Source organism: Dermacentor variabilis, chromosome 3, assembly GCF_050947875.1.
Source record: "Dermacentor variabilis isolate Ectoservices chromosome 3, ASM5094787v1, whole genome shotgun sequence".
Classification (NCBI taxonomy): Eukaryota; Metazoa; Arthropoda; class Arachnida; order Ixodida; family Ixodidae; genus Dermacentor; species Dermacentor variabilis.
In genome coordinates, this window is record NC_134570.1 from 75,060,722 (window position 1) to 75,081,970 (window position 21,249).

The 21,249-nt window shown below is 45.6% G+C and overlaps 1 protein-coding gene across 1 annotated transcript in view; it reads left to right on the forward strand.

Annotated features, from left to right (window-relative positions):
* Nup75 (nuclear pore complex protein Nup75) overlaps positions 1-21,249 on the forward strand; it is a 77,988-nt gene that overhangs the window by 9,301 nt on the left and 47,438 nt on the right. Inside the window, exons 7-12 of the mRNA XM_075685649.1 lie at positions 1,401-1,470; positions 3,580-3,704; positions 8,645-8,764; positions 9,267-9,389; positions 11,833-11,870; positions 19,842-19,935. Of these exons, the coding sequence (XP_075541764.1) occupies positions 1,401-1,470; positions 3,580-3,704; positions 8,645-8,764; positions 9,267-9,389; positions 11,833-11,870; positions 19,842-19,935 (570 nt within the window). The remainder of the gene's footprint in view (positions 1-1,400; positions 1,471-3,579; positions 3,705-8,644; positions 8,765-9,266; positions 9,390-11,832; positions 11,871-19,841; positions 19,936-21,249) is intronic.

Below are 21,249 nucleotides of genomic sequence, written 5' to 3' on the forward strand. Positions count from 1 at the left end.
TTGGGTCGTATTGAGCCCTGGCTGTGGCGAAGCACGTTTCTAGGCCGAGTTTTGCGTCGATTCGCACATTTTTATGCCCTGTTGCGAGTGCGAAAAGGCTTGTCGCTTCTCATAGACCACGCTGCGAGCTCGCCGCAGCCTATAGTTTAACGAAAACGGACTCTCCGTGTGCCGTGAGACGTAATGTGGGACGTAATTCGTTTCTCCTTCCGCTAGCCACCATACTCCCGCTTTCGCTCTGCTGTCGGCTCTGTCTTGGCTCTGTTTCGGGCCGCGCGTTCGCGTTTTGCGCAGAAAAGCCGTAGCGCCGTCTGCGGACGCCGTTCTACTCACCGATGGCGCAACGTCACTATGAGACCATGATGTCAGTACTCCTCGATCGGAGGGCGGGAGATTTGAACTGTGCTAGAGGTACGCGGACGCTTCAGAATGCATTTTCTCTTAAAATAAGTCTCTCCTTGGCACGAAACAAACGTTTTGAGGTTTCTGTGATGGTATTTCAACAGTCCACGTTGACTTAATAGTAACCTTTAGTGTCCCTTTAAGACATCGGTTTATCCTACAGACCGCTGTTTTGTGTGAAAAACAAACTAGGTAGTATTTGTGTGATTGGCGGCGGCAGCATGCGCAGATAGGGTGGCCACAATGGCAGAATTTAAGATGTCTTGCGGATAAACTACCATTTGTTGGTAACTTGCCTTGAGAAAATGGCGAACAGCAAGGTGCTGCACGCACAATAGTGTAGGTGTACGATTACAGTGAAAATGAGTCTATCTCATGATTTATTTATGCCAAATTCGAGTTTCTTAATTTTTTCCATTGCTTCTAGGTTCTAATAATCATTCTAGGCTGTGATTGGTGCAAAGCTCTGCCATTTCACAACATACCATGGCCCTAATTTTGGATAGAGCAAACTTTGGATATGACACTCCTTTCACTGGATTATAGGGTGCATTGTAACACGCATTGGCTATATTTATACTTGACAGCTCCTGTGACCCGCCATGGTAACTTAGCAGCTATGGCATTGCACTGCTAGAGACGAGGTTGCGGGTTCGATTCGTTGCAGCGGCCATCGTATTCCGATGCGAGCGAAATGCAAACAACACTCATGTACTGTGCCTTGGGTGCAGGTTCAAGAACCCCAGTGGGTCGAAATGAATTCACAGTTTTCCACTAAGGTGTGCCTCATAATCAGATTTGGTTTTGGCACATAAAACCCAAGAATTTGAATTAGAATTTAATTGAACTCCTGTGCTCTGCTTCACACACTCTTGCACAAAACTTGCACCAGAATCATCATGGGGGGATGCCACTCTTCCGGAGTTGCTGCTATGCCTCGATAATTTGTGCTGGTTGTGGTTCTATTGCCTCTCTTTCTTCTTTCATTCCATGGGCAGTACGAATTGCTGAGAAACATCGAACACATTTGGCACTTGTGCGAGATACTTTTCTTGGACGTCCAACCAGGTAGGTTGTAAGAGCCCTGTCAGGGTGTCTTTTATCTCGGAGAATGTGGAATTCTCAGAGAATTTGCCACTTATGAAAAATTCTGTGAAAAGGCAGGGAATTTTCACCTCAGTTACTTTTCAATTGGGAAAATATGTGCTTATATTGGTTACAGCCAAGCTAGTTGTATGCCGGAAGTAAGCTAAGTTTTCAAATGAACCTTCGCTTTCTGCATATTGAGCCTTTTGCTGGTTTTTTGAGTGCAACCCTTGCTGGATGGTGACTACAGCTCAGACTACTTATAACGTAACCGCTTATAATGCAGGACTGGATATTATGTGGTCATTTCTGACTTCCTCTTATCTTCTCATAGTACTAAATGTATGTGCATACCGCTTATAATGGAGCCACACAAGACAAAGTGCTGGTTTTAAGTACTGGTTGCCGGAAAATACACCGCAGACAAGCGGGGCAGCGAGCGCGCATCTCAACAAGTCACACCAGCTGAGGGGAGATCAACAAGGAGGCAAGGAGCAAATGAACAGGGAACGTAGAGAAAAAAATAAGAAAATGCGCCAGCAGTGTACTGGCTCAGTGGGCGCATGGGTGTTGTGTAGGTGACGGAGAAGCCTTTCGCTTCGACCGCTTGGTCGCTTGTCAGCGGCACGCAGTACACACCAAATGCACGGGCACTGTCGCTCTTTGGCTCTTCAGTTTGTGCGCGGAAAGTAAATAAAGTCGCCGACTGATATTTTCGCACACGAATAGGGTCTCAAAATGCCCTGAATTACATATTGAGCAAGCTCGAAAAACGAATTTCAACGGTAAAATTAATTTGCATTTTCTTTTTCAACTCCAGCACCACACAAAATTTGGTCGAGGACGTGAGGGTTCTTCATGGTCACCCGTTGTGATGCGCATCGTCGTGAAGTGCAGATACCGCGCATGCACCTTGACACTGTCAGTTTAACCTGTGTTTCGCAAATTCATCAGTTCAGAATGTTGTCCACATGCGAGCTTTCGCCATTCCTACCAGTACGTGCGCATAAAAGCTTTTGCTATATGCATCCATGGTAGTTCCCGCCTGATTGCCTGTGAACCCTGCTTCACACATGCAACCATCAGTTCAGCTTGTGCGCAAGATCTTGCACCAGATCTTCATGTGTTCACCTAGGAGTACAAACATGGGTCAAGGGTCAGCTTACCGCGATTGCGTGCTGCCTGACACCCCTGCTAACCCGGCTAGACCTAACCAGTGCCGTCTCGTCGGGAGTCCGCCGCTAAAGTTCTGGTTTGGTGCAGACTTAACAAAATGGTTCGCAATGGCTGTACGGCACTTGGAAAGCTGAGGAACCACCTCAGCAACTAAAATTAGGGCACACCCCGGTCATATGCTTCAATTTCCGGACACAAACAGCTGCTTGGTCTACACATTTTGCATGTGTCTATTGCCTTAGAAAAATGTTTTTGTTATAGTGCAGAAATTCTCGACTCCGGCAATTTACGTTATAAGCGGTCTATGCTGTATCGTGAAACAGATAGCAAAGGCCTTGGCTTTGGCAACCTTGATGTCATGAGGTAGCATACGAGGGCTTATTGGCCAGTTGCGTTGCTCACCTAATGTGTCAGTTCGCATACTGTGTGGTACCTGCAGTTAAGATGTTCCACAACTGCTGCCATGGCCATGAGTGGCACTGGTTAACGCTCCCAAGGTTGTCAGACGTCAAGAAAGTTGGTGGGTGGATGGCTGCTGTGGTCACTTAATAGTAAACTACTGCACATGTAAATGCTGATGATATAGGCTCAGCTACAACCTGTGGCAAATAATCTTTTCATTCATGTTCATTTCCCTTTCCTTCATTTCTTATTATTTCTACATTTAGTTAATGCACATAGAAGTTAATTTCCCCCAATGTTTTATCTGGCATAATTGTTGGTTTGCTTCACATGGTCTTAACAAACAAGATACCGGGCCACTCAGTTATTCTTCCTTGCTTATTGGGAGTCAACAACTCTATGGCAGCTAGTACCTGTTGACTTGCAGGGTGGGGGTGCATGATGATGAATTGAGCAAGGAAGCAAGTACATGTGGCACCTAACTCTGAGTCGTACTTTTGCCCGCTGGAAAAGGCACAGCATATTTGCAGCAGCTGCAGCGCTGGGTTCAGAGCCGTTCTGCAGATACCCTGGGAGCCCGAGTGCAGGAGATACTCGAAGAGGATGAGCCACACCTGGCTGTGGATTACTGGGATCACGTGAGTGAAGCTGTGGTCCAATCCTGACCTGGTTCCACATGCTTGTGTGCGTGCCTGCGTGCACACAGACAGACAGAGAGGCAGCGTTCACATATTGACGACAATGAATCGCTAAGTTTGAATTTTCAGCCCCATTCAAGGACGAAAAAAAAATCAGGCTGTAGGTGTCCATTGAAACTACGACCAGGTTGGCCCATGTACACTTCGCCACATTATATTAGGTGGATTACATGAAACATAATTGTAAGCATGCTTCAATTATTTTAAACTGTAGTTATTTTCCTCTTCTAATTTCTAGCACCAGATATATTTCTGGATTTATCTAGTTTCATCAAATGACGGAGTGCCGCACAGTGCAGTCTAGGAAGCCACACATTTTGCAGGAATGAGTAAAGGCCCCATCAAACATTATCGTGGTGCATGGTAAACAAATACATTTTGAATTATTGTCGAGTGATGAGCAGCCGTTATCATCATTAATAAAAAGATTTTTCACATCCTAGTCTAGTAGACTTCCATAAATCAACTTCGTATAATTTGATTTTTCGGTTAATTCGATAGTGATCAAAGGTCCCGGCCAGCGCCTATACATTTCTATGGTCCCAAACTTTCATTGTTTTGACACTAACATTGGCCTTCATCAGATCATTTGATCTTGGCCAGTGAGCATGCATGTGCCTGACCTCTATGGTGACCTTAATAGCAGCCCCTCTAGTTGCAGCATCTGTCTTGGCAGAGCTTAGGGGACAGTAAATGCGTGGAGCAAGCATCATCTACTGCCTGTAACGCCTACTTTCGGCCTGCCCTAGGAAGATCTTTGAGCAGTAAAGGTAGCTCATAGTGTCTGGTTACGGTATATACCAGATTTCATGCGCACCCTTTCTTTTTCTCAAGAAAATCAAGCCGAAAACAACATTTTGTGCTTTGCTGCATAACATGGCTGTATTGCGGCGAAGTGGACATTAAGAAACCTGCTGCCACTGTGCAACACATGCCTATACTCCTGCCCTTTTCATTTTTTTGTCTTGTTTCTGCCAAAAAGTTGGGTGCGCGTTAGATTTCTGCTTTGTTTGGGAGCTTTAATGTTATCTCTATGTTAGTTTTCTACTTTGGACGCATAGAATGCGCATACATTTGATACGGGGAGATGTTAGAATCGGTCAAGTACTACTGGCCAAATGAACCAGCAGTGCATGTTGACGTTTCTTTCTGCATCCTGTTTATTTTGGCCCGCTGAAAAATTCCGTCAATTTTTCAGCCCCATGAGGATTGAATTAATGGAAGTCAACTGTATATTCCCATTGTTAATAAGTGTCTGTCATTTGTGGGGGATCTCACACCCGTACTCTTGGGACATAGGAACGACAACACAGTAGTGCAAACAATCACAAGGGCATTTATTGCACCTTTCATAGATCAGTGCCAGCTAGCCGAGTTGCTATCCACAAAACATGCCGATGGGCGCGCGACAAATCTAGAAGACTGACTCACCGTGACTGGATAGCGAGCGAATATGTTCGCCCCCATGCTGGATCCCAACGCCTGGTCGTTCGCGCGTACGGTCACGCGAACGGTGGCGCGTTTGAAGGCAGGCCACGCGAGGCGGTCTCGCAGAAGCATGGATAGGTGCCCACGCGGGACGTCCGCGCCGCTTGACGATCTCGAACCAAAGAGCAAGCGCCTTGTCTTTCGGCGCCTGTCGGCGGCATTAGCAGCGCGACACTCGCGCCCTCTCTCGTACTGCGCGTCAACCACTCCGACCGCCGCGGGCGCCAGGCCACGCGGCGAAGCCGGATTACAGGAGACGCGCCGTGCGGGAAAACAACATATCAAGGGACGCGTGAGAGTCGCGCATCCCCACACATTTCACTACCTTTCGGCTTGGATACCCTGCAGCCAGACTTCATAGTTATAACCGATAATGCAGTATTGGGGCATTGTAGTAACCAGATTATTTCACCATGGAAAACATACAAAAGTCAACGGTGCAGCAGCTTCTCATTGTGATTACCAATATATTGTTAAAACCGGTATCGTTATAAGTTTGTTTGACTGTAATTACACTTATTACAATGCTCTAATTTTATGCTTGATCACACGCAGTTGGGGATTTGAAATATTCGAGAACTAGTACTGGAAAAATATTCCTATTTGTGAATAGTGACTATTCTATTCGAACACTAAATTGAATTATGGAATATCTGATTAGTTGTTTGAAAGTTTCAAATATCTGCACACCATTAGCTGCGCCTAAAGCTCCTCCATCCACGCGCCACCGCCGCTTTCTTAAGTAGCGACAACCTTTGATGTGCGCCGCCTTTTCCCCTCATACCAAATCCGGTTCTGGCATTTCCGGTTCTGGCATATCCAGTTTCAAGATTTCCGGTTCTGGCATTTCCGCTTCCTGGAGTTGCCCTGCTGGAATTTCCGCTTTGATTGCTGTTATGGTGAGATGCCCACGTGTGCTTAGCAGCCGGTGCTAACCTGAGTCGCCCGCTCTGAGTAGTTCAGGGTCGCTGTTTTCTAAATGCACGAAAAACGGCAGTGGTCTCCAAGCACCCAGGCACTACATTCCACTGTACGTTGTCTCTCGTGGCACAACCCGTCACAGGTTGACACGAAGCAGCGAACACGACCAGATCGCCGATTACAATAGGCGGTGGTTCTTGGATGGAATCGCATTACCAGTTTAAACCGCATCTGGTGCAATTAAAGCCTCTCTATCCACATGAAAGTAAACCACGCTAAAAAACATAGCATCACTTCCACTCGGAAAAGGAAGCTGAAGCTACGTAAGTTCCGCTTGACGCCGGAAGCTAAGGGGGTGAGTGGGAGAGGAGCGGGGGAGGAGGAGGGTAGGTTGGTGGTACTTAACCTGGTCGACGGAAACGTGGATGGAGGGGCTTTAGCTGCGCCTTTAAATGTGGCATAGAAGGCAGTAAGCAGTGCTTCATACTGAATATTTTGTGGTGCGTCTAAACTCTCTGTATGTTTACCTTGGGCATCATTTTCACTTCAGCAGTCATTTTGAGGAATGATCGGTGACAGGAAACATTATTGCAAACAGGAGACTACCGTCTCCATGTAAGCACGTGACGGAAATTGGAACCATGCCAGCAGCTTCTTCTAGTGGATTTTCGCACAGTTTGGGACTTTTGAGCACTGAGATTTATTTTTTTAGCACCGATATTGCTCAAAAAGCTTTTACTTTTAATTTCTGCTGAATTTTACCCCTTTAAATGTGTAAACTATAGCCAGTCTGCTTGCAAGGCAAGATTTCACTGCAGCTATTACGTCATTACCGACAGTTCCTAAGGCTCGGTGAAAGATCAACACCTGCACCTCATTTTTAAATCACGCTCACTGACAGTAGCTCTGTTGCTCACAATATTGGTACTATGTCTATTAATCTTTTGGTGTAGCCTATCAACCTAGATTGACTTGATTTTCATGTTGATTGGTGCTTAAATGAGCATTTGATGCCATAGAGTAACGTGTATGTTGCTGGGATTGGACAGACAGCCTTAATTAATGTTGGCATATGATGACAGAGTAATATAGTTTAAAAACGAGACAAGGATACAGGAGACACTTGCCTCTCTGTCCACTTGTCTCTGTCTTGCCTCGTCTGCCCTTGTCTTGTTCTTGCGCTACTACTTGTGAGGGTCTCTCATCTCACAGGAGTATCAGCCATAGCAAGTTAGGGCTGAGCAGGCCACTATTCCAATGCTCGGACCGCACGAGGGGCACCAAGCGCTGTGCACACAGCTAAACAGTGTTGTCCTAAGCTAATGGTAACAGTTTCTTTGTCTCTGGTGACACCCAGCGCTGCACAAACGCTCGGTCCTGGGGTAGGACGGGAATGAAAGAGGCTCACCTGCCTTGGGCGAAAAATACAGAAAAGGGCACATCTAGCATGTCACTGTGAGAGAATGGCTCCCCGCTTCATGTTGTTAGGGAAGAGTGACCCCGTGGCCATGCTGCATGCTCTTGCTATAACCAATGGACCGAATCGCAGAGCTAGGGCAATCTACATTAGCTTGAACCTCCAATAAAGGCAGCTCAGCACAGTTATGACCATTACGTATGACCACTAGGTACCACTTTTCGGCTTAGCGTTCAGAAAACAAGCAACGCCATGTACGTGCTTGCTATAGGTGCAAGGCATCGCAGACGAGCTGAAGTCCGAGCTGTGCCCAAACAAAGGGGCTGGTGGATAAGAGGAAAAACGTGTACGCATCGAGTGGTGTCCCCGGACAGGTCTCGCTTGCACTTGTTTTGCCGACTGCAGCGCTGTGACTGTCAGCACGAGCGCCATCGCGGCAAACCAGTCCCTGGAAAAAGCTACCCCCGATAACCATCACGAGTGGAAAGGGAGAAGTGTGGGGACGACAGAATAGGTGAAATGCTCGCCTGAAGGCACCGGGTGCGCACCTCAATCCCCACATCTGAAGCCTTAATTACCCTTCTTTTCGAGTTCACGAAGATTATACTGAGGTACACCTTTGGCATGACAATAAAACACAAACATAAGCTTACTCATTGTTTTTATGCGCCGAGGCTGTTATGGAAGTTGCCCACTTATCTCCCCATCTGAGGTCATCTTCAACATGGCACTTCCAGTTCCTTTGTAAACTTTTGCCATGCTTTCACGATGGTTGCTCAGGAGTTGCTGCATCGTGCATAAAGTGAAGCCAGCTGAAAGCTGCTTCCCTTCTAATTCGATGATCGCTGACTGTAATTGCGATCGCTTGAACTTTAGCATTGCTTGATGTTCGGACACAAGGCCTCCTAATAAACTGTTTTCAGCATAATTCTTCCTAACTGCCTGCTTGCCTGCCACTTCCCTATTACTACATTGCGAGAATATGTGCTGGCGGTGCTTGTAATTGTAATACAAACTGGTTACACTGACGCTCTGTCTAATAACGGGTTTGCAGGTGTATATGTTGGTCCTTCAGGCCAACCTGGATGATGTAAGGAGGCTTCTCAGGACGCACCCAAGCTCAGGCCGAGACGACTTCGTCCTGCTGGATGAGCTGCTGCAGTCAGCACCACAGGTGGGCATGCTTGGACGGGTAATTGCATGTGTGCAGATGCTGTAAAAATGAAACTAATTTCTGCTTTGCTCTTCTGCAAAATATTCTTGCCAACTGCTTTAACTACAGCTTCTGGTCATGACATATGTTATAATTGACAGTGTACTTGCTTTTATTAAGAGAAGCCACATTGCTATAGTATACCTTTTGGCTAAAGCTGAAGAATTGATTGGGACCCTTTCTCGATTAGAACAGAACTATGAGCTAAGCAAATTGATGTGGTAACACGGCTGGAAAGAAAGAAGTGCAAAATTATAAAGACATGAGGAAAGAGACGATTTAAGGGAAGTGATGAGAGTGCTGACCAGCAACAATACTTTTGTCCACATTAGAAGATAATGTAGAGGTTCGAGACTCAGGTGCCCACATAACCTTGATTGTGTACACTCAAGAATGAGGTGGAAGGCAGAACTGGAAATGAGGGAGTTCCAAAGATTGATGTCTTTTCGTTTTTGTTGTGTAGGGCTCCCACCAGATGGCATCGAGGGAGCTGCATGTCTGGTGGCAGACATGGCAGGCCCAGTGTGCACGTCATCTTGCAGATGGTGATTTTTCTCTCTTGCCGGAGCTGGAGGTCATCTGCAAGGTTAGCTCTATCCCAGAATACTTAGTGACATGAACAGTGAAACCTTGTTACTACGAGCACTTCATTGATGAATTTTTCAGTTTATCGAACATTTCAGAAATCTCTTGCTGACTGCTTATAGCTTTAATGTAAAAGTATTTCAGTACTAAAAACTTCAGAATACAGAACTTTTCAGACGAACGACTGTTGTTCTGTTTCCATGTCATGTTAACAGCATCTCGGTACTAGGAACTCGTATTCTGAATTCTGAGAATTCCTAGATGTCAGTATGTATATCGTCACGGAAGCCGGAGCAGTAGGCTAGCAGATGACGATGCAGTGCACGGACTCGGAAAACCTGAGACAATGCGGTAAGAGAAGAATGCGGGAGTGGACCTTCTTCTTTTTTTTCTCTCTTTTTGTTTGTTTTGAACATACATAGAGTTCATATAAACGACTCTAGAGGAAAAACTTCCCACTGCGTCCATGCATTGAAAGCGGCAACTACAAGGGTGCCACCATGTTACTACTTTGTGCAGGTGAGCAGGTGCAGACAACGAGATGAGATTCACGATCCATAACCTTCCTCAATAAGGTGGCACCATCTAGTTCAGGCATCTGCGAGTGCATCCTTTTATGCACCATAAATATTACATAACAATTTCTAAATAGACATCCAATCTGCGTTTTCCTATAGTTTAGGTGCCGGCCTCAGGCAAGGCAGTTGTAGTGTTTGCGGGGGCAAGGAATGTGGGAAAAGAAAAGCATCGTGCTCTGGAGGTGATGCTGAGCTTCCTCCTTGTCAGTGGTACTGTAGGCGTTGTTCACTGTTACTATATGGTGTGCCAATGGTGCATAGTGGCAGGTTCTATGGAAAATGGCAGCAGCACGTGCCATGAGGCAACACTGATGTTTTCATGGATGGCCCGTACAATGACAACTAATTCACTGATGGTTTGATGGGCAGAATGGTTAATATTGGCGCTTTCACTCTAACGACCTTTCAGAATAATGAACAATTTGCCAGGGTCCCCTGACGTTCATTAGGTATATTGAGATTTCATTGTATGAGAAATGAAGTCATACATGTTCTTAGAAATTGTGTATTGAATAGGTTTTATAGTTATAGAGACCATGATGCCAGGTTGCATAATTTTATGCACATCTCCATGCTTCGCTGGCATTTTTAACTGTTATGGCTACGTCTGCCACCAGCTTCCTGTCTTGTAGAGGAACTTCTGTCTTCGCCATCACCCAGTTGAATCAGTGAGCTAGGTAAAAGAGAAATTCCAGCAGAATCCATCTCACGATTACTGTTGATGTTAATGCGATTAGCATTCAAGCAAAATCGACACATCCTATTGCTGAAGACACGTTTATTTAAAATTGGTTGTGGCCATCCTCAAACTTCTATTGCTTCAACTGTGCTTCCATGCACTGTTCTCCAATACTGAGTAACGTTGATGTGGCATTTACTTGCCAAGATCGACCATGAGCATGACAGGATGCCCGCGACTATGTGACGATGATGCAGTGAAGACAATCAAATGATGTCGATTGAATGACGAAGGCGACATGAGGATGAAGGCATGGTGACAATGAGAACATAATTCTGAGATAACGATGACAACGTAATGATGACAACTTGAGGACAATCGGATAACGAGTGTATGAATATAGTGGTCGTCATGACGACGGCATCATGAAGACTGTATGATAACAATAGCTTGACAATGCTATGACGATGACGGCATGGTGAGATCGGATGGTCAAGTTGGAAGACGATGATGGAACAACCACGACAGCATCACAGGGACGCTTAGAGGCGTGCATGATGACGATGCAATTACGGCGATAGCAGGACAACTGTATGGTGACAATGGAATGGTGGCTTGATGACAATGGCAGGACGAGAGAGTCGGGCGACGAAGCTGAAATGACGACGATGCAACGACCGTGACAGCATAACAACCACAAGCAGTTACTTAGTCGCCCAAGCTTTAACAACTTGGCCCACTGGGGCGGCGTAAAAAGCATGAGAATGCCAGCATCATAGAATCAGATGAAGAAGCTGAAATGACAATGGAATGATCACGGCGGCATCATGACCACGGGCTCATACCTAGTGGCACAAGCTGGTAGACAACTTTGACCACTCGGTTGGCATTAAGGTCTAGATGGATGTATGAATGAACGGAGCGGATGGGCGGACGCGCCTCTTACAATTAAGGTTGCAAAATTTTAAATTCTGTGTCTTTGCAGCTGAATTTCAATTTTTATTTTAAAAAATACATTTTGTATGATAGCATTCAATTGATTGGTGTAAGCACATTGTGTGACTAGAATTGCTAGAATAAACTAGAATTGCCCTGTTGACTCCCAAAAATGTTCATAAGGCACATAGCTTCATATCTATTTACTTTCTTTTTCTTATGAAGTCATATCTTTCTCTTTTTGTACACAGATATTAATGGGTGACAAAGAAACTTTCAGAGAACTAAGGTATGTAATTCATTTTTTTTTTCCTCCCCTCTGTTTTGTTTAATCAGGAAGGGGTCTCCGAGTGCCGTGCTTCTTTCATTGGTTTGTTGTTTGGCTGATCACTTGATATGTCTTACAAACTGTCGCTGAATAGAAAACAAATTCTGATCTCTGGGTTGGGTTTAAGCGCAAGACCTTTCACTTTCTAGCCAGGCATTCAACTTTTAAATGCTGCACCAAAGCTGTCCTATTGAAGTGAAAGAACATAATCAAGAGTTCGACGGCACACCGTCTGGTCATGTAAGAGCATCATTAGTACAACAGGTGGCATGCTTTGTTTAGAACAACGTGCACAAAAGCAAAAAAAAAAAAAAGTTGGGATACCATGAAATGTGTCACTTTGCGCATGCTTCAAAGGCAATTAAAATCTGGCATTGCAAGCACTGAAATGCTATCTGTGACAATGTAAAGGTAGATTTCTTTAGTGTGTGCCACCATATTCCTTGTGTGGTCAATATAGTAAACCTGAAATGCTTGCGAGAGCGTATGTCAGCGAATGAGCAGTCTGCATACATCGTAATATGATTTCAATAGAGTTAAACCTCGATGTAACGAACTTACTAAGTATCACAAAATTTTTTATTAACGAAGTATTTCACTTTTCATAACCTCTTGTCCATAGAACACCACATATTTAGAACTTCAATATAAGGAATTGTCTTCACGCACGATTTGAATATAACGAAATTTCACTGCCACAGCAAAGGAATGCCGAGAAAATAAACGGAAACTTCTGCGGATGCAGATGGTCAATTTATTGAATTACAAGCGACTGCTTGCAAACCCACCTCTGAAATAGTGCAGCGCCAGGCAAGAGCAGCCGCCGAAGTGGAGCCGCATCATGTTCCGTATAAAGTACAAGTGCAATAAGATCCTATCGCGCCCCGAGCACTTTGTGCTTTAGGGGCCAGTGAAAGTGTGCGAGGGTGAGGAAGAAAGATGTTGGCTTGACGCACGAGTGCCGCCTCCCCACGCGAGTAAAGGGAATGGTGAATGAGTAAGCGAATGGTGAATGTTCGAAGGGGACAAGGGAGTGAGCTCATGGTAACGTGATCAAGCACGCACGATGGGTGCACGTTGCGGTTTCTGGTGTGTCTAGCCCGTGGCTGCGCATGGCTGTAAGCATGGCTGGGCGCATACGCAGCTGCGCACTCTGCTTTAGAAGTTATCTGCTGTTCGTGCAAAGAGCGGGGGTGCTGAGATGGCGTGGCACAACGTAAGTTGTCTTACCATGCGCTTATTATTGGAGTGGCATAATCTCGAGTTTCGGTGACCCGTTGGAGCGAGAGCTAGATCAAGCGTTCACTCCCTGCTGCCAGCGCTTTCCCTGATAGCGTCTTCCCAGTGCAGGTGACGCTATCACCCGCGGGGGCGGATCGCACGCGAAAGCATGGATGGCATCGCTTAAATCGTACCGCCGAGAAAATATCGTCAACTTACATGTCATGAAACTATACCATTCGTCGCCGACTCTCAAATTTATCAAAATGGATTGTTTTCTCATTCAAATTTGCTTTTGTTCTATTGCCCGATAAATTGTAACATTCTGTGGCCCCTTTCTGTGTCAAAAAAATTTATCGCGACTGTACTTACTTGCGTAAAAGGTCGAATTTCAATGCTAAGAAATTTCAATATAACAAAGCAAATCGCTTATTTTACCAGCTTTGTTATATCGATATTTAACTGTACTTTTTAGATGACATTAATGCATTTTGAAGTGCTTCTGTAAAATCATTTTTCAAGGGCAACACCGGTCCCCCTTTGGTTATCATCATTACATCTTGTTCATTTTCAAAAATGAGCAGTGTTGCAAGCAGTACTGGCGTGTGGGTTTCATAATCGCACTAGTATGCAGCTCTACAGAGGCTTATGCAACATACTTCCATTACAACAAGAAAACGAGCTTGGGCTACACAGTGAGTGCCACTTGTGCCTCATGGCACAAGTGGCACTCATGCCATTAATACTTGTGATAACAGATGCCGTGCTCTTAAGTATGCATGTGCAGTCGAACCCACTTATAACAATATTCAAGTGCCAAGAAAATCCGATTTTTACAATCGATAATTTTTAGATAATTGATAACAGGGTTGCATGGAAAAAAGGTAGAGGGGACGAACATCCAACATTTTATTTAAACAGGAAGAAGCATTGTCAAACATACTTACAGCATTACTGTTTTCAAGTGAAGCTTGTAGTGACTAGCAAGTGGCATCGTCATGGTCACATAAAAACCCAGTTGCTTCCAGAGCATAGCAGCTGTGGGAAAGGGGTGGTTTGATGAGTTGACAGCTGCACTGGCACTGGAGCGCGAGTCATTAGCAAGGATTCCAGCTGCATAGGTGCGTGCTCACGCCACGCGTGCGATCAATCGGAGCCGTTTTGCTTCAGCCAGGGAGGGAAAGAGCACGAAAGGGTTTCGCACGCGCTGCGCCGGCTTCGTTCCTGTTTAGTTTCGGAAAACGGATGGAAGGGGCACGCATTGTGCATTGCCTCGAGGAACGGGCAGTGTTCGATGAGCAGCGGCGAGAACTCGCCCGTGAAAGGGCATAGCCGTTTGCGCACCGATCCAGCCGTTAGAGCTGCCCGAGCCCAGGGAATCCGACCACAATGAGAAGAAGACCCCGAGCTGAGAGAATGGGAGGCCGAAGCAATCCGGCACCGTTACCTGTGGATTACTTAACCATGAAGAAGGTCAGGTGCACGCAGGACAAGCATCACTTACCCCTATTTTCCAGTAGAAGAAGGGTTGGTCATTGTTCAATAACATTATTCGAATGTTAGAATGATCACCTGCTTCACCTTGAACTTTAGTGGTGTGTGTTTGTTCTGTGGTAAAATAAACCACTAACTACAAGTTTCCCAGGCCGTATTAATCACTGTAACAATTAGATCTGGCTACTGGGTGTCTTGGCAAAAAGAAAAGCAATGTGAAGTCCAGAAAAAGAAACAAAAATGTCGCAGTTTTGCGAAAAGGGCGAAGCATCGATTGCGATAGCAAATTATTAGAGACCTATAAAAGCAAGGATTGTAGCTTTATTGGCCTTACAAACTTGTAAACATTCGCTTACTAACTAACAAACAAGCACAGTGCTACACGTGCACAGGCAAACGTAAACACGAGTCACTTGACGACTGTGAACACGACTGTCAAAATGCTGGTGGGAAAAAGCGTGGCAGCAGCAGCGAGCTAATTGACTTTCGTACTGCCTGTCGCTTCAACGCAAACTGCGCACCAAGAACACAGTGCGCTGGCACTATGTTATTGTACTTACGACAACGATGAAAATGTGCCTGGAGTGTCCATATAATTGCGATAAAAAAAAAGATAGATAGGAAGAAACATCTTGGAAGAAAAATCTTGAGCTGCTTCCCCTCCGCCACCTTTGTGCAGTGCACCCTACACCAGGCCATGCTATATAGAGCAAACTTTCATGACAAATTTTGCACGGCAGAAATAGACGCGGCAGCACGATGCCAACTGTTCACTGCTTAGGCTACATGGAGAGGAAGAGAGGTGTACACCATAGCGTGTTTACCGCCTCGTTGTTCGTGTTGCCCGACTCGATAAACATGTTTTTGTAAAACAAAACAAAACATGATAGTTTTCACTCTATTACATGTTAATGTCTAAGCAATTAAAAACAAAAAGAAAATTACATAGATGCGTTTACAAACGATTTCTAGTAGGCGTGTGCAAATATCACCGAATCGAATGGTGAATGTTCGAATAATTCGATTGGCGAATTGACTATTTGACCTGCGGAGACCTACAGAGACCTACACACAACCACATGTGGTGTGCGCTGCGTAGCCTTTCATGCTTGATGCCGCTCCAGTGAGTGTTTCACTTCATTTCCAGCGCAGAAGGAGCCCATGAGCGCGCTGTCGATGGGCCACCCTGGCTGATGCGGCTGTGGACTTTGTCACTGTACGCACTCCCCTATGTTGACCCGAGCCGGGGATCGTACACACAGTGCTTTAACGCCATAATTTGCAGAACCGTGCTGCGCAGGTTGGGGTCGACAGGACAGATCCAAATGATAAGGCAACGCTGACAGATAGAACAGCAACAAAAGCAGCGCGAATCTCGTAAAGTGCAAAGATCGGGCCGATTATTTGCCAATAGGCATGCAGATCGTGTTTGATACATGGTGACAAACTTCACGCTGCTTCAACAGCTGTCAGTCTAACATGCACGCTTGATTTCGGGACCGATCAAATGATGATCCACCCGTATAAATTCTGGGATGGCTTGCTGCCAGTTACTATCACATTGGCCAGCGGCGTATTTTTGCCGCAGCCGCTCTGCCTAGGCCTAATCAGTGCTGCTTCATCGGGCATCGGCGACTAAAGTAGCGGTTTGGTGCAGAATCAACGCAGATATATTCGCAGAAGTTGTGCGACACAATGAAAGCTGTCAAAACGCCAAGCAAACGAGAGTGAGTGCATGGGATGGCAGCAAAGTTGTTCACAGCTGCCATCTTTGCAACACATGGTATGATGGCCTCTAGTTCACAATGGCGTTCGTAGATGTACACGGTCGTCCACTTCCAATTTGAACACGGCTCCGGGCGGCCGGCGAGGCCGGCGCTCCGCGGAGCGCCGCTCGTGGGCGCCGGGGTAACTAACGTGCCGGTGCACTGGCAGCCACAGGCGTGGCCTCAGCCGCCAGCACACACTAGTGCAGGCGCGCTGTAGCAGACAACGCGGCTGCGGCCACGCTTGTGGCTGCCAGTGCGCTGGCGCGTTAGTTACCCCGGCGCCCACGAGCGGCGCTCCGCGGAGCGCCGACCTCGCCGCCCGCCCGGAGCCGTGTTCAAATTGGAAGTGGACGACTGTGTACATCAATCTCTCTCTCTGTGTCTCGTTTTTTTTTAAGCGTATACAAACCTATCACAAGACTAGCTTGGATTTACACCCTATTGCATGCATTGATGCGAACGACATATAAACAAAGGAGAGGGAGCAGGGGGGGGGAGAGTATTGTACGAACTTGCAGTGGGGGACCCTGCAGATTTCAAAATCTTTGGCAGGTGGCAAATCTGTACCTAACACTGTACCTGACAATGAAAAGGCTCAGGTGGCACCTGCTCTTTACCTTCGGCGCTGGCTATGCGGGGAGCGCTGATCGTCCCATATGATGTGTGATTCTTTCGTCTGTCTCGTAGATTGGCTTTACGATGACTCATCTGCCGTAAAGCTGAACCCTTCTGAGAAATTTTGGAGAAAAACTGGAAAGCAAAACTTTCTGTGCAATAAATGAAAGATTGCCACAAAACACAAGTCCACTATTAAACTCAGAACCTTACTGGTATTCAGTACAACAGAACATCACTAATTCATTAGTTTCAGAAGAAAGAATGCGCTTGATTCTACTCAACAGAAATTCTGTTGATAAAAAAAAGATTTTTCAGACCTTCATATACCGGAATGGAGTGGTAATCATTGCTGGCATACTTATTTGGTGTTCCCTTTAATAAGGGTAGACCATACTGTACATCTTTATTTCTAAGTACCTAAGTTACTGATAGCTTGCTGCATTCTTGTTTAAAATGCTAGGAGACTCCCGAGCATGTGCAGAACCATATCTTCTTGTCCAAAATTTGTAATCATTAAATTTTGTTAACATTTTTCTGATATTCGATACTCGATTCGATATCTACTCTATGGCATTCACACACACCTAGTTTCTACACATTTTATTGAGCTGCAAGCATTTTAGTGGGCTGGCATTGTGCCATCCGGCTATGCTGTTCGATGGCACCATAGAGTTTCCTTTAATAGTTGGCATTAGCTTAGTGCCTGTGTGCCTCCTGTTTCACATGCAAGCCTGCAAGCAACTTCACGGCGGCAGTCGCAGCGATTGAGCGACATCGCAGCACACAGATGTTACAGAAGGATTTGTTGTTCTGCAACAGCCATGTTAGTCCTTCGTTTCTTTGTGTAAAAGTCTGTTGTGATGATTCATGCTTATTTCAGTTTTAGTTACTGTTTTAGAACCTCGTATAACTGCAGGCGTCTGTTATTGTAGCCGAAGAGAATAGCATTATCGAAATTTGGCATGTAACAAGCCTGTCACAGGCTCTCATTCTCGACGCTACCAGGCATTCCAGCCACACAGATGCAAACAACCTGGAGACCAAGCACAGTCAGCTTCTAACTATAAACTCTTGTCCCCTTTTTCCCTCAAGGCACTTGGATGTGTGATGGACGCTCCGCTGGCGGCACTAGAGAAAACATTGAAAACTTGCGGCGGCTCACAACCAGCCGGCAAAAGTCAGAGGGAGATAGCTCTTCATGACACCTGGCGAGCATGCGAGGGCTGCCAGGCGACTTTTGCTTGCGGTGGCGAAGTTTTGCTGGTCGAGCTAGGCTTACAGTGGGCGTCAAATGTTTTGGCACTGGGGGTCGAGCATTTGCTGCTGGCTGAAGTTTGTCGCTTTGATGCCGATGTTTTGCTCCATGTAACTCAGCTTTTAGTCTCCAGTCTCCCTTCTACTCCTCCAACGTTGGCAAGTGGGTGGAAGGAAGATGGGAGAGTCGCGCCATGTGGGGTGTGCAGCACAAAGGACGATGTAAAAAAGCGGCTTGCGAGTTTTTAAAGCAGAGCTCTCTCTGCCTCTTCCTTTGACTTTTGCACTGCTACTGCTGCCTTGCACGTCACGTCGGGGAGTGGCTGAGATCATGTATATACGTGGAAGGAGCGGGGCAGAGAGGAAAGGTGTCATGAGAGACTCATTTGGGCCTGTCGCGTGTGCACAACACCCACCGTAGCTTCCTGGGCGTCGCCACATTAGCATCTCGACAGCTGTAATTATCTGTAGCCCCTGGTAAAAGCATTGCAAGAACTGCAGCACTTACCTTTCTACTAACGTGCAAATCCGGAGGGGAGGTAGAAAGAATTACAGAGAGAGGGGGGGGGGGTAGAGGAGTCTGAGAGTGGATAGACCCAACATATTCGCGAAACAAATGAACAGCCTTGCCTATACAGAGGAAGAGGGTGGGTGAGGGCAAAGGTTACGTGAGAAGGCAAGGAAACGTTACTGCTATAAACACGAAAGCGGTTGCGAGCAAATAAAGGTACAGTACATTTCTGCTATTTCTGAAAAATAAACACCGCGAAAATTTGTCAAGCGGACAACTGACGCATGGCATGCAAATGCAAAGCTGCATTCAAGCACCGTAGGGTCTAGACAACATCCTGGAAGCAGTCACACGTCAGATTGACACTTCTTTGCCCACCGTGGTAGCTGTGTGGTCATGCCATTGCTCTAGATCGTGGGTTCAATCCCAACCACAGCAGTCGCATTTCGATGGGATCAAGAATACAGAAATGGTCATGCACTTTAATTAGGTGTACATTAAAGTAAACCAGGTTGTTAGAATTAATCCGTAGTCAGCCACTATGGTGTACTTCATAATCCGGTTGTGGTTTTGGCACCATACAGCCCAGCCCCGTAATTAAAACACTTCTGCCACGAATGCCATGTGCCATGTGAGGAAATGACAATGCTCTACCCTCTCAGAGGTTATGAACAATGGTACACAACAATGCCTCAAGCAAACGCGTCTCCTAGTGTGCTCTGTGTAATTCGCAAACAAACAGCAGTTTGTTTGCGAATTACAACAAACTGCATGCACGGTAACCTTTAAAATTAACTCACTACTTTTGTATTGAACGAAACATTGAAGAAATTAAACATTCGCCATAAATATCGCCGATTCGTCAATCAAAGCAAACAGCACAATCTTACACTTAAATCGATTCCCATGCGGCATGGGGTCCACATAGTTTTTGTCCCTGTAGTATATGATTTGTCCCCAGTATATGATTTGTGGTAATGGCAAGAGGAGTTGATGTGCTGTACAACTATTCGAGTGCACTTTCTGAGGCATATTCTTGGTGCAGATACTTGTGGTACTTTACAGGGAGCTGTGCATGACGTGGTACAACTACCTGGTTGCGCTGGTGACATATACCCGGCCCACAGATGAACCACAGATGCTGGCTGACCTGGCTGAGGTTGGTGAGGATGGACTTCCACATTCACCTTCTTTCAGGGTTTATGATTCACTTTCTAACTCTATTGTAACATGATTCTGCGTGTTAATCCTTTGCGATCTTTCTCTGCTTCTGATGATGAGAACCATTGTTGGCACAATCAGTTTCTAGCCTTAATAAGGTCTATCAGTATTTAAGTTTTCTATTGCGATTGAAGCGCAAGGCATGGTTGACTATTGCAGAATTAACGACAAGCTTGCGTACGAATGGGAATGGCAGTGTAACGGTGCGAGTGTCTGCGTCAGTTTTGATCAGTGTCTCTTCAAGTGGATTTTATTTAATGTGCCCAATTAATAGGGCACTGCACTTCATGTCGCCTTGAGATCGCTCCGTACTTGTCCAGCACATCTGAAACGAGAGACAGAGAGCCTCAACAAACTGGAAACTACAAGTAGAAACATTGTAATGACAAGAACTATTAAAAATCCTAATGGTTACAGTCCGGTAGTAATTTGCATTGATCTGAAAAGGCGGATGTACTGCAGGTAACTCTAAAGAGCTGCTTTTCCTGTGGTCTTAGTGGTTTCAGCAACAGTGAATAATGTTTGGTTGTTCGACTGTTGTTTTCTCCTTGCTTACATTCAGTCCTTTAGATTCTAAACTTGGTTGAATTAAGGGAAGTGTGGTGCACTATGGTGGGTTTCCTTAGTTTGTTTTTTTCTTTTCTTTTCCTTTCTAGGAACAGTATATTTGTTGAAATCAAATTCTTACATTTACCGATAGATTTAAAAGAAGCTCAGCTTAAATGGAGCCCTGGGCTTAGAGAGAACTCAGTTGGACTTCTAGCAAACAGTACAAACAGATCTCTAAATTTTTGTCAGCGTGTGTTGTTTTGGGAGCCTTTTGAAATGGCTTGGTTAAAACTAGCCAAATGATGGCTTATCTTTACGGCTTCCAGTGGGACAGTGGCATGCAGCCAGAACAGCTGACGAAATGACATTCACTAAGGCTTATATCATGCATACAGTATTTGCTCTGCTCAGGTATCTGTTCAGGCACAATCGCATGTGTATACAGTCGGTCCTCATCACATAACTAACACACGTGACTTGGAAATACCTTCATTGTATTAAATATTCAGTATAAGTGTTATGTTCCAACATCCACAAAAAATGAATAAATCCCCATGGGGCCTGGGCAAAATAAACACTAGCATATGTGACTCCTCCAAGAAGGCAGCAATGGGTTTCCTGTAGATTTTGATGGCATGCTGGCAGCTTGCCATGGCAATACGTGGCATGTGAACATTTCTAAATTACAAGTACTTCATGTCAT